The sequence below is a fragment of the Nomascus leucogenys genome, chromosome 16 (assembly GCF_006542625.1).
Source record: "Nomascus leucogenys isolate Asia chromosome 16, Asia_NLE_v1, whole genome shotgun sequence".
Taxonomy (NCBI): Eukaryota; Metazoa; Chordata; class Mammalia; order Primates; family Hylobatidae; genus Nomascus; species Nomascus leucogenys.
In genome coordinates, this window is record NC_044396.1 from 2,366,278 (window position 1) to 2,380,318 (window position 14,041).

Consider the following 14,041-nt stretch of genomic DNA (forward strand, 5'->3'; position numbering starts at 1 on the left):
TCTTCTTGAAGACTGAGATAAATTGATGAAGATTAAGAAATTATGAGAAAGATACTGTTCTAGTTTATTAGTATATTTTGCTAAAGAGGTTTTCTCTCTCTCGTTTTTTTTTTTTTTTTTTTTGCTGTGTGAATCATGTTCTTTTTAGTCCACGAGGCATGAGCATGGTATGTATGGATTTCTACTTGTCACATCTTTTAATAGAAAGGAACTCAGAAGGAGGCAGAAGTTCCTTAAAAAATTTAGGGGACTTCTCTTTGATTTATAGAGACCAGTAGAAGTACGTAGTAGAAGTATGTTTAGATGGGGAAGTTCAAGTGTTCTTTAGGTCTTGGGGTAGAGTGATGGGACACAATTGCTGGGGTGTGAATATGGTTTTTGAGGGCCACTGTGTTCTTACATACTTAGCTGTAATGACCCTATAGCAGAAAGTGTTTGAATTATGTTTAACAATCATCTGTCTTGCTGTTATATATTACTATACATTAGCGTCGATCCCTGAGTGATTGATTTAACAAAGATTGGATAACAAGGTTGTTGTTTTTACTTGTTTTCTGTTTTGCTGTCTCCTCAGGGCTGGTTTTCTTGAGGCCTCAATGATTGTGGGGCTTGCCACAATACCTCTTATAGTTTCCCATTCTTTAAAGTTAGCAAATTTGCCAGATAATCTCAGCGATCCCTCCATCTCTCTAGCTCTGTAATTCCATGACTTTTATAGTGAGATGAAATGTGTGACTCTCAGGCTTACATTGTGGACCACGCAGTTATAAGGTATTTGCTATCGAGGCCCCATGCTTCACTCAAAATTAACACGTACATTGATTCTTGAGTTAACACGATCCTCTTATTTGGAGGACTACCTTCAGTAAGAAGCCCTTGTGCATTTTATGTCTTGCCAGAAATGCTTTTTGTTTGTTGGGAAGGTGCTGCACAGTCCTTTTGCACAAGGATGAGGGCAGCCTTCAGTAAGTAGTCCTTGTGCATTTTGTGCTCTCATGATGCTAATCTCACTTCAGGCTAATGACAGATTGCTTAGTGTTACGCAGGTTTAAACATTTATGCTATTATTAGAATGCAGTATGTTTTCTGGAGAGTGAATGACAATCAGACAGGACATCATTATTTTTAAAAATGATTTTTGGCACAGTATAAAGGATGAACCATGTCAGCAACTTTTTGTGTGTGTACCATGATCACCTTCTCTCCTAATAACTTTTTCATGAATGCCCACTTCCTTTCATTGCTATTTATATTTGTTGCATGTATTGATTTTCTTAGAGCCTTTCATTTTGTAGCATTTGTTTGTATCAGACACCATGATCTCCTAAGAACAGCAAACATACCCCAGGGTGACCTGGGACTGTACTCGTTTCCTACACTCAGGAAAGCTTTTTGCCTCCTTGAACAGTGTGAAAGTTGGTCTAAAACAGAGTGTCTCATCCTCAGCACTATTGACATTTAGGCCAGATAATTCCTTATTATGGGAGGTGGTGGGGGCCTTCCTGTGCGTTGTAGTGATGCAGGCAAAACCTCAAAATCGGGTCTCAGCGAGAGGGAGTTCTTGGCTTTGCACAGGAAAGAATTCAAGAGCAAGCTGGCAGTGAAAGACAGCAAGTTTGTTAGAGCAGCAATGTACAGCAAAATGGCTCCTTCACAGAGCTTCATCGGTGGAGTGGCCCAGAGAAGCACTTGTGGATTGCTGGCTGGCTATATTTATACCCACTTAATTATATACGAAATAAGGGGCAAGGTTATTCACAAACTTTCCGGAAAAGGGGCAGAGAGTTCCCAGAACCACATAAGGTAACTTTTGGGCCGTTTGCCATGGCATCATTTATAAACTGCCATGGTGCTGGTGGGAGTGTCTTATGCAAATGTATTATAATTAGCCTATAATGAGCCATGAAGGCAACTAGAGGTCACTTTGGTTGCCATCTTTGTTCTCCTGGTTTTGGCCAGTTTCTTTGCTACATCCTGTTTTGATCAGCAGGGTTGTGACCAGGGCTCAGAAAGCAGGTCCCGCTGACCTCCTACCTCAGTAGGAACTAGTGGCCCATTAGATGCCAGTAGCACCCCCTCAGTTGTGAGAACCAAAATTGTCTCCTGACATTGCCAAAGGTCCCCTGGGCGGGGGGGCAAAATTGACCCAGTGGAGACCCACTAGTTTAGAATAATATTTTTTAGGTATATACAAACTTTAAGATGATGTGACACTAGGAGTTTGTGAATGTAACGATTATTGGGGTCTTGTGATAATTTTTTTCTGTGGAGCGACATGAATGAAAAACAGAATTTATTTGCCTTTTGCATTGTTAGGAGGATTTCTTGATAAGACTTTAATATTGTTTTGAATTTTTTTCCCCCATTAAAATTTAAGGACTCATTATCAACGTTTGAAAGAGGCCACAGGAGAAAAACCTTTGAACAAACCTTTGAACAAACACCAATTAACACACATGGTTGGGATGGGCTATGCTACTGTGTAAGTGGTACTAGCATAGTCATTAAAGATAAGTCTTGGCCAGGCACGGTGGCTCACGCCTGTAATCCTAGCACTTTGGGAGGCCAAGGGGGGGTGGATCATGAGGTTAGGAGTTCGAGACCAGCCTGGCCAACATGGTGAAAGCCCATCTCTACTGAAAATACAAAAATTAGCCAGGCGTGGTGGCGGGTGCCTGTAATCCCAGCTACTCAGAAGGCTAAGGCAGGTGAATTGCTTGACCCTGGGAGGTGGAGGGTGCAGTGAGCGGAGATTGCACCACTGCACTCCAGCCTGGGTGACAGAGTGAGACTCCTTCTCAAAAAAAAAAAAAAAAGATAAGTCTTGGTGGCGAGGGAGGGAGTTGAGGGCCGAGAAATTATCTATTGAGTACAATGTACATTAGTCAGGCGATGGGTTCACTAAAAGCCCAAACTTCACTACTACACAATATATCCACATGACAAAATTGTACTTTTACCCCCTCTAAATCTATTTTAAAAAAGATAAGACCTGGTTTGTAACAGACATTCCAAAATATTTGTTAAATGGGTAGATAATGGACAAATGGATGGTTGGATGAAGGATCTGCTATTGCTAACTCATATAGTCTTGGGAACAACATTTCATCAGTGATACACAAAACTAGTGGTCACAAAAGCAAAAGCGGTCATGGGGTATGAGCAGTACAGAGCCCCTTTCCTTCTCCTGTGGATCCCCCAGGTGCGCCTCTGCTCTTCCACCGCTGTTTGTTTACACTCCTCTCCCTGGGCCTATATCCTTACCTGCCTTTCCTTCCCTCTATATTTGTTGCCTGAATTTATTTTCTTCAAGCTTTTCATATGGTATCATTTCTTTGTATCAGACACCATGATCTCAAGAAAAGAAACCCACCATATTTGATTGTGGATCCACACCTGGGCAATCCTGAGTGAAGAACTGCTTAATCTGTATTCTCTGGTTGTTTAAATCAAACTAGCAATGTGATTCCTAATCATCTTTGAAAATACTTCATTTTGATTATCTAGAGCCCCATGCCTTTCTTTGATAATTTATTCTAGAATACAAGTTTTTGATCAAAGGAATGTATATTAATAACTGGGATAGATGGATTTTAACTGTGATCATGTGCTCACAGTGATGTTGTTGATTTAATACCAAAAAGTATTTCCTCCATTTTATAAAGAAATTGAGGTACAGATTTGTTAAGATGTAGAGCCTGGTGCCTACACTGGGTAGTTATATTAGGGTTAGAATTGCAGAGCCCAGATGTTGAGACCAGGTTCATAGCACCAAGAGGGAGGGTGAAATTGATATGGAGCAGTAATTTGATAAAAAGCATTGAATCTGTAGTACCAGAAAGTTGAAACATTTTTCTTTATGTTTTGTTTTAAAGTCACAAAAATAATTGTTGAGGATGACTACTTCGGGTATCATGGCTTTGATTCAATGGGAAAAATTTTTTCTCTAAAATGGACAAATTATTAATTTCAAGACCTTTCCTATGAGTTTTATTTTGGTAAGTGTTGCTCATGATCTGCTTCTCTTCTCTCTTAGACCTTCTCTCACCATGCCCCATAGGAATCTGACAGGAAGCTGCAACGTTAATTGTGGTTGTAAAATACACGAGTATGAGCCAGTCTGTGGATCAGATGGAATTACATACTTTAACCCTTGTCTGGCTGGCTGTGTTAATAGTGGTAATCTTAGCACTGGGGTGAGTACATTTCACAAGTTCCTCTTCTGTTAGTCCAACATCCTGTGACAAGGATGTGATGAAATTCATATGCAACTACAATGACTTCAGTCTTTCTTTTCAAGAGGCTCCAAGTAACCTACAAAATACCTCTGATGAAAACCTAGAGGAAAGAAAATTATGCACTGCTATTATTTTTTTTTTCCAGGGATGACTGGAACATTCGGGTGCAGGGATTTGGTTCCATATCAGCCTTCTCCTACTTTATATTCTGCGCCAACTCAGTGAAACTTGATAAGGTTGAGCTATAGGCCTGCCATTTGTTTCTCTGACAGGGCCCTTGTCATGGATTTGAAGGTCAAGATGACCACATTTGGTGCTGATAAAAGAGTACAGGAAAGCACCTCTCCTGACTGGAGTCTGTGAAGATGGGTGATGGCCATTTTTCATAGACTATCAGTTCAGTTCAGGCTTAAAAAAAAACTTTCAAAGTAAAGATATTTCTGACAGTTCAAGAATAGGCTATTTTGAGAATTCCCTTTCCTGTAAATTATAAATGGGCTGTAATACTGTGGGAGAAAGTTTTCATATTCTACTGTTTCTGTTTTTTGAGACGGAGTTTCGCTCTTGTTGCCCAGACTGGAGTGCAATGGCATAATCTCAGCTCACCTCAACCTCCGCCTCCCAGGTTCAAGTGATTCTCCTGCCTCAGCCTCCCTAGTAGTTGGGATTATAGGCATGTGCCACCACGCCTGGCTAATTTTGTATTTTTAGTAGAGATGGGGTTTCTCCATGTTGGTCAGGCTGGTTTCGAACACCTGACCTCAGGTGATCTGCCTGCCTTGGCTTCCCAAAGTGCTGGGATTCCAGGCGTGAGCCACTGTGCCCGGCCTCTACATAGTTTCTTATTGAGCCCAGTTTGATTCTTTGTGAAGAACAGATTGTACGAAGTTGCTTTCACTAAAAGGTTAAAATGCATGTGCTTGTTCTGTGCAGGTGATAAGGGATTATACCATCCACTGAATGTTTTGGGGATATTGTTTTTGATGTCTGAGTTTTAAACTGCAATGATAAATTGAGAATTCCTGTTGTTTGTTCCCCATTATATAATTGGTGAACTCCACTGTGTTGCCATGTTGAAAGGGTGAGATCTGTTCTCTTGGTGGCTAAGTCCTTCCTTGAGAGTGAGTGTTCATCCTTTAAAATATGCCAGCAGTCTTTTGAGCATGATGGCCAAACAGTGCCCCATCTTCATACTTTTTCTTATGACTGCTTCAAGTATTCAAAGGTTGCAATGAAGGCCAGCCGATGTCCATTTAGTCTGACTCTGTCAGAGCCCAGGAGCAGTACTGGGTGGGGGCTGTAGTAGCCAAGTTACATCCATGGAGCTGGTTGCTCTTCTATAGGGTGTAGGGCACCAGCTAACTAAAGGGACTTCAAAGATGTTTAAAAATGGAAGCACCAGAATGTACATTAACTTAGACACCGTGGAAAGCAGTTCGGAGATTTCTCAAAGAACTTAAAACAACCACTCAACCCAGCAATCTCATTCCTGGGTATGTATCCAAAAGAAAACAAATTGTTCTACCAGAAAGACACATGCACTTGTATGTTCATCGCAGCACTGTTCACAATAGTAAAGACATGGAATCAAGCTAGGTGCTCATCAGTGATGAATTCGATAAAGAAAATGTGATAATATACACCATGGAGTACTACACAGCCATAAAAAAGAATAAAATCATGACCTTGGCAGCAACGTGGATGCAGCTGGAGGCCATTATCCTAAGTGAATTAATGCAGGAACAGAAAACCAAATACCACATGTTCTCACTTATAAGTGGGAGCTAAACATTGGGTACTCATGGACACAAAAATGGAAACAATAGACACAGGAGACTACTAGAGGGGGGAGATGGGGAGGGAGGTGTGAAAAACTACCTGTTGGAAACTATGCTCACGACTTGGGTGATGGGATCATCTGTTCACCAAACCTCAGCATCACACAATCGACCCGTGTAACAAACCTGCACATGTACTCCCTGCATCTAAAATAAAAGTTGAAAAAGAAAAGAAAAGGGAACACCAATGAGATGTTCGCTATTATTGGTGCTAAAGTCATCACGATTGCATTATAAATTCTCTGCATTTAATAGATATTTACTTTAGGGCCCACTGTGTGCCCAGAGTTGTGCTAGGTGCTCTGTGAGCACAAAGAAAAATAAGGTTTGGTTCTGTTTTTTGAGGGGCTTCTCTAATTGGAGAGCCCAAGAGTTAACAGCAATGGAGGCAGAATATAATGATGACAAAAATGAGCCTGCAGAATGTGAATGGTATTGAATGTTGAAAGCTTCTTAGAAAAGTTTAGGTTTCAGCAATTTTGACCAGCAGACTTTGATTCTGTTAGACACACACTTGAGGTCCTTACTGTTACCAGTGAGGAAGCTACTTTCAATGAAATATTTTGTTTGAAAAAATATTCGAGCTATTTTAGAATACTTTTACTTAACTTTGTCTTAATATTCTTATGCCGCAGTTAGCTTTTGAGGGGCACACAACTCATCTTTATTTTGCTCACTTAGATACGGAATTATACAGAATGCACCTGTGTCCAAAGTCGACAAGTGATCACTCCGCCCACCGTGGGACAGCGCAGTCAGCTCCGTGTGGTTATTGTCAAGACTTATCTCAATGAGAACGGCTATGCTGTGTCTGGGAAATGTAAACGGACCTGCAATACCCTTATCCCATTCTTAGTTTTTCTTTTCATAGTCACCTTCATCACAGCATGTGCCCAACCATCAGCTATCATAGTAACACTCAGGTGAGAACAGCATTCAACTTCTGGGGTGGGTTCTGTACTTATAATTTCCAGAGCACATAATCCAGGACAAGGGGCTTATGTGGTAAATCAGAGAGCAAAGCAAAATTAGCATGTGCAGGAGGGCGCTCAGATATTTGCCTGGTGAACTTAGGAGGGATTTTTCCCCGTTGGGAAGGGAAAGGAAGGTTGTAACATTTCATACTTTGGAAAGTTCTTTATTCAGTTGGGTTATATTCTTACTGTATAATGAAACGTCATTGATGTTTTTGATTCCTGAAGTCTCTGCCCTACGAGGTTCAACTTCAGGAGTTGAAAGTCATCACTCTGTCAGCTATGAGAAGCTGGACCCCAGAGGAGAGCAGGAAGTAATTTGAGAAAGTTGCTAAATCGTACATACAGCAAAGGCTATTATCTTCAACCTTATAGATAGTTACTACCTTCAGGATCAGTGGTGATTTATGCTGGGCCTGCAATTTGAAATGCTGAGTTCATTAATTTTACTATCATATAAAATTTTGGAGTTGAGTCAAGAAAAGGGCATACTGGGGAATGTGATTTCTCTCTCTCTTTTTTTTTTTTTTTTTTTTTTCAGTTTTTCAGGCTGTGCTTTCTTTGCCATACCTTGTTTGGACTTTTTGTTTATAAGAGGACATGGAAGCTACTTTTGTCCTATTAAAAATGTTGGCACTGGTGTTCCTAGAGCAAAATGAGGGTCAGGCTGCTATTTTTTGCACTGCAATAACGAGATACAGATGAACAGGGGAGGAAGAGAGTTTTTATTTCTGTAACCAGTTACAGGGAGAAGGCCTGGAAATAAACACCAGACCTACTCAAAATTACAAAGTTTATTAGAGCTTATATACATTCTAAGCTATCTGTCTATGTGTAAGTGTGCATTCGTCTAAAGACATAAGTGATTAATTTCTTTTAATTTATAACTAAGGTCTGAATCTTGAAGACCTTCTTCTGGAGCCTCAGTAAGTTTACTTAATCTAAATGGGTCCAGGTGCTGGGGTGATTACCCTTATCTTGTCTCCTGCTAAATCACGGAGGTTTGGGGAGTTCCTTCAGACCCCCAGTAAACTTGTTTATGGAGGCCTAGGGAGTTTTTTCAGACCCCCAGTAAAACTTGTTTAATCCTAAATGGATCCTGTTAAGAATTTGTTCATTATTTTGTCGTGCTTTAAGGCCCAGGAAAGACCTAGGCAAAACTCTTGGTGGACTTTTGTTACATTCCAGCACTTGTATAAGGGCACTGGCTTTTAATATTTAACTTAAACACTCAGTCTGTACTGAAACAGTTGTTATGGAGGCCTGCCACACTGATACATTCACATCGGTGTGTTGATATTTGCAGTAACGACCGCGGTGGACAAAGGAACTGGGCAGCGTGGTGAAGCCACAAGAGCACACCCATGGGTCTGGGCAGCTTCAGGAGGATTAGGGGGTGCAGTGCAGGGAAGGAGTGAAGAAAGGGAGTCAGTTCTTACTCTTCCTCCAGGCGCCTCAGATGACACAATGCTGGGCACCTTGCAGGAAGCACCTGCTGAGATGTCATTGCTTAGCAAGGGCAGTGGGCTGCACCAGACATATTCTGGCTTCCTTCCCACTTGGTGCTGAATCAGGCATTTCCCAGCAAAGCTGTTCCTTGACAGCCAGATAGTAGCGCATGAAAGGCCCACTGGTTTGTTTACTCAGTTCTTCCAGCAGCAGATATTTATGGAATAACAACCTGTGTGCAGCACTTTGCAAATTGCTATGAGAAATAAAGAAATTGGGGAAAAGGTGACAAAGGCACTGGTCTTGGGAAAGTTCCCATTATATACCATTCTCTCATGGGTATGCGATGGAGAGGATAAGGTACTGCAGCGTTTAAAAACGCATATGAATCATTCATAAATTTACTCAAATAATCTTATTCTTTGCACTTTAATTCCTCAAGAGATGTCAGATAACCCATAGGCTATTTTTTTTTTTTTTTTTTTTTTTTTTTGAGATGAAGTCTCGCTTTTTCGCCCAGGCTGGAGTGCAGTGGCGCAATCTCGGCTCACTGCAAGCTCCGCCTCCCGGGTTCACGCCATTCTCCTGCCTCAGCCTCTCCGAGTAGCTGGGACTACAGGCGCCCGCCACCACGCCCGGCTAATTTTTTTGTATTTTTAGTAAAGACGGGGTTTCACCGTGGTCTCGATCTCCTGACCTCGTGATCCGCCCGCCTCGGCCTCCCAAAGTGCTGGGATTACAAGCGTGAGCCACCGCGCCCGGCTGGAGTATAAGTTTTTAAAAAAGAAAAAAAGATGTGGTTGGAGGGCTTATGCTTCCTCTGATATTTGACTTGTTTCCTATACATTTTTTGAATACACTTTTATTCTTTACTCTTCTTTCTTCCTGTTTTGGAAGAATTACTGGAGTAATTTTCAATGTACACATCTACCACTCTGGAAGACGCAGGCACACAGGCAAAAAACAAAAACAAAAACAAAAACAAAAAAACTGCGCAGTATTTAGGATGAAATTCTATAATTAAAAAAAATGGATCTGATTTTGGAAGCTCAGTTAGAGGCATTTCAGCTTCTTCAGCCAAAAGCCTTTAACCCTCTACCAGTATTTATGTAGAAACAATTAGAGTTAGTCAGAGTTTCTTTGATGTCTACATTGGGAAGACCTTTATTCAGGGATTTAGCCATCAGCAATCTTGTGTGGCTATTGTTAGTAAATAATAGTGAATTAAATATTTTGGCATGGCATCTCTTTAGTCCCTGGCTCTGCACAAAGCCGACTTGATTTGACATTCATTTTCTTGGGGCTACTATTTAAAAAACATTTCCTTCTTTCCTTTCACCGTAGGTCCGTAGAAGATGAGGAGAGACCTTTTGCGCTGGGAATGCAGTTTGTTTTGTTGCGAACACTTGGTACGTCCCTGAATTTCCAAGTGTGCCTCTTAGTTCCTCTTTGCAGATGGCAAATTTTCACTGTCCTTTAAAAATGGCAAGTCACATCATTTATTACCGTGAGTAAGATTTTACAGGTTAGTGGTGAGGGTACAACTTCCTTGTTTTCTGATTTGAACTAGAAGCTGACAGGTTCTGTTGTTTGATGAAGCAAAACAAAACCAAAGTTAGGTTAGTTTCTTTTTCATTATGAACATAAACTTGGACAAAATTTGCCAGAGTTTTGCACAGTAACAAATAGGAAATCAAGCAATTTGTCAAGGATTTGTAATCCTAGCATTTTGACCCCTTTATGCCATTTTACTATGAAAGCAGTAGAAATTGGTCTTTATTTGTGAAGTTTTCAATTCCTCACTTCTTTAGAGTAATTTTATTGGACTAAACAAAGACTATACCTATCAAGTTTTCTGAGAAAAAGAAAAAACTTTAAAAAGGAAAAGAAAGGTCTCCAAAGTGACATATAGGGACTGCCTTATAAGCATTTACTTATCAACAAGAGAAGCTCAGTAGTGCTGTGTCCATGTGATAAACCACAGAGTACATTTGTGCAGGTGGAACATAGGTCTTGTTTTTACAAACACCACATCCCTCTGTGAGTTCTTGAGACAACGGGAAATAAACATTCCTTTGATCAATTTCAATGTATTGTTAATTGACATCTTTGTCATCAAGCTTATTTTTCCTTATATAATGTCTTTTTCTTAAGTGGCAGTCTGTCATTTTCTTCAGCTGTTATTTTCTCCTCAGTAATCAGTGTCATTGTCTACAAGACAAAAAAATTGTTTTTTGATTCAAATTTCTTATTTCAGTTTTGAAGAGGTAATGTTTAAAAAGGGCATCTTCTGACCCCCTGAAGCATTAATCCCCTGGCATTCTCCATTTGTCATATGTTGTGGTTGATGGCCCAGTCCAAGAATGAGCATTTTCAATAAGCCCCAGGAGGAAAATGCTTCTAGTTCCGTTTAATGAGTGGCTTGTTTTTTTTGGTACTAATAAGACTTTGAGGCTATCATTTTTAAAAAAACATGCTGTTTAAAGGAAATCCTGACACACTTAGATATAGTGAAAAAGTCTGCCTTAGGCCGGGTGCAGTGGCTCATGCTTTAATCCCCGCACTTTGGGAGGCCGAGGTGAGTGGATCACCTGAGGTCAGGAGTTCGAGACCAGCCTGGCCAACATGATGAAACCCCATCTCTACTGAAAATACAAAGAAATTAGCTGGGTGTGGTGGTGCCTGCCTGTAATCCCAACTACTCAGGAGGCTGAGGCAGGGGAATTGCTTGAATCTGGGAGGCGGAGGTTGCAGTGAGCCGAGATGGAGCCACTGTACTCCAGCCTGGGCAACAAGAGCAAAACTCTGTCTGAAAAAAAAAAAAAAAAAAGTCTGTCTTATAGATCTTGTTAAAAGTTAAACAGTATTATTTAGAAATAAGGTTTAGAAATAAGGAGATTTGTTAACCAAAGGGGTAATTGAATAAGAAAAGAAATATATATGTATATATATATGTATTTTTTTTTTAGATAGAGTCTTGCTCTGTTGCCCAGGCTGGAGGGCAGTGGCACAGTCTCAGTTCTCTGCAACCTCTGCCGCTAGGGTTCAAGTGTTTCTCCTGCCTCAGCCTCCCAAGTAACTGGGATTGCAGGCACTTGCCACCATGCCTGGCTAATTTTTGCATTTTCTTTTTTTTTTTTTTTTTTTTAGTAGAGATGGGGTTTCACCATGTTGGCCAGGCTGGTCTTGAGCTCTTGACCTCAGGTGATCCACCCGCTTTGGCCTCCCAAAGTTCTGGGATTACAGATGTGAGCCACAATGCCTGGCCAGAAAAAGATAATTTCTTCTTTTTGCTTTGCCCCTCTCTGATGCCGTGGAGTTGGGGTCATTTGATATGATTTGGAGGTAAAGGTGAGTCAACGGATGTATGCCACAGCATCAAGAATAAGTGGAGGGAGAACATTTCAGGCATTTATTATTTAATTCAACTTTATTTTAACTTCTATGGATTGTGAAAAAGTCTAGTTGGGCCAACAAGCCAATTTTCATTTCCCCCCAAATTCTGAAGCAGAAAAAGAGTTTAAAAAACTTTAATAATATTAAAATTAAACCAATAGACTTTATTTTAAATAAAAACAACTTATTTAAAATGTGTCACTCACAGCTTCCCAGGTTATCAGCCCGCCTATCCTCTCTGCCTTCCTTTCTGTCTTCCTGGCTCCCTTCCTCCTTTCTCTCTTTTATGCCTTCCTCCCTCCTCCCTCCCATTGCTATCTTCTGTAAATTTTTATTGAGGTCTTCGGGATGCAAAGACTTCAAAGACGAAATTTATGCCATAATAAAGTTCCTTTATATATGTAATTTCTTAGATTTATAAGTGCTTTTACAAAGTTGCCATTTTATATGGTTTCTGACTCATAGGAGATGCTGCTTTTCTCGTACTCTTCCTGCATCCAAGGACTAAAGCTAAGAGCTAAGTGTGTTGAATTTTGGTGGGTAATAAAGGGTTCTAGTATAGCCTGTTGAATACTTAATGACAAAATCCAATTTTTAAGATTAAAAGGATTCTCTAATTGTATTTTTAGCAATACCCCTTTTTTCAGCTTTATTGAGGTATACTTGACAAATAAAATTGTATCTATTTAAAGGGTACAACATGTTGATTTGATCCTAAAAATCAACAGCGCATTCTGGGTGGCAAACTCGACTTTTAAGTGTTTATCATATAGTGCATGCTTTAATGATAAATATATTGTGATAAAATATGATGTGTCTTAAAAGAAATCTGGTAACACAAGAAAATCCCTCCCCCTCAACTGGTTTTAGAGCACACAAGTACCTTGCTAATTTACAAATCTGTTCTCCCTCGTAAGATGTGCTAAGTCGTCGTGTTTTCTTTTTCTCCACCCCTCTAGCATACATTCCTACTCCAATCTACTTTGGAGCAGTCATTGACACCACCTGCATGCTCTGGCAACAGGAATGTGGTGTGCAGGGTTCTTGCTGGGAGTACAACGTGACATCGTTTCGTTTTGTGTATTTTGGTTTGGCTGCCGGCCTCAAATTCGTTGGGTTTGTTTTTATTTTTCTGGCCTGGTACTCCATAAAATATAAGGAGGATGGACTGCAGAGACGGAGGTGGAGAGAATTCCCCCTGAGCACCGTGAGTGAGAGAGTGGGACACCCCGACAACGCCCGGACTAGATCTTGCCCAGCTTTCAGCACCCAGGGAGAATTCCACGAAGAGACTGGTCTGCAAAAAGGGATCCAGTGCGCAGCACAGACCTACGCGGGGCCCTTCCCAGAAGCAATAAGTTCGTCTGCGGACCCGGGGCCCGAAGAGCGCCCCGCTGCCTTGGAGCCGCCCTCCTGAAGCTTGAAAACGGAAGAATTTAGTTGTGTTGGTTGAGTTGAAAATGGCGACTTGAGAAACAACTGTGCCTTCTTTTCTTTCTTTCTTTTTTTAACCTCTACAGACACAATCCTCAAACCAACAAAACTCAGTATACACAGCCGCTATTCATTGAGGGCTGGATACCTCAACAAGACTGAGAGCCTTTCCCCGCTTCTCTCCAACAAGGAGACGTTCAGCTCGATCTGTTCCCATTTCCGTTGTGTTCATTTAAAGCCCATGCTCCCCTGCGGTATAGGCTGAGGTACACGGTGAGCAGAATCATGGGAAGGGGAATGGCGGTGCATATCATTAACTAACCCTCCAAACAAAGGTGAGCTTGCCCAGGGCTTGGCATTTCCAAATCCAAGTTTTTAGATATGAACACCTACTGTGAGTTCTGCTACAAAGCACAAATGAATTTGTCTCAACTATGCAATTTGATTGGAAAACTGTATGTGCAGCATGTTACGTTTACTTTCACGGAATAAAGCAGATATTTTCTGAAAAGAGGAAGCTGAACTTTCCATCCAGTACTGTTAATAGCATTTTAAGCCATAGCCATAGCAGTTATAAATCAGGTAGAACTTTTCAAATGCTTCACAGGAACCATAGGCACAGTGTGATAGAAGGAACAGCTACTTCAGGTCATAGGACACATTCTCTTTCAGTCTGCCTGCTCCATCCTAAGATAAAGAGGCTGCTGAATCA

At 40.9% G+C, this 14,041-nt stretch overlaps 1 protein-coding gene across 2 annotated transcripts in view; it reads left to right on the forward strand.

Moving 5' to 3' along the window:
* The window catches only part of SLCO5A1 (solute carrier organic anion transporter family member 5A1), a 155,768-nt gene extending 141,929 nt beyond the window's left edge, over positions 1-13,839 (forward strand). The window contains exons 7-10 of one of the 2 annotated variants that reach the window (XM_003274811.2): positions 4,037-4,196; positions 6,758-6,999; positions 9,844-9,908; positions 12,855-13,839. In XM_003274811.2, the coding sequence (XP_003274859.1) occupies positions 4,037-4,196; positions 6,758-6,999; positions 9,844-9,908; positions 12,855-13,312 (925 nt within the window). In that variant the 3' untranslated portion in view covers positions 13,313-13,839. The remainder of the gene's footprint in view (positions 1-4,036; positions 4,197-6,757; positions 7,000-9,843; positions 9,909-12,854) is intronic. The other variant, XM_012496051.2, reaches the window with a different exon arrangement.
* The last annotated feature ends 202 nt before the right edge of the window (positions 13,840-14,041 follow it).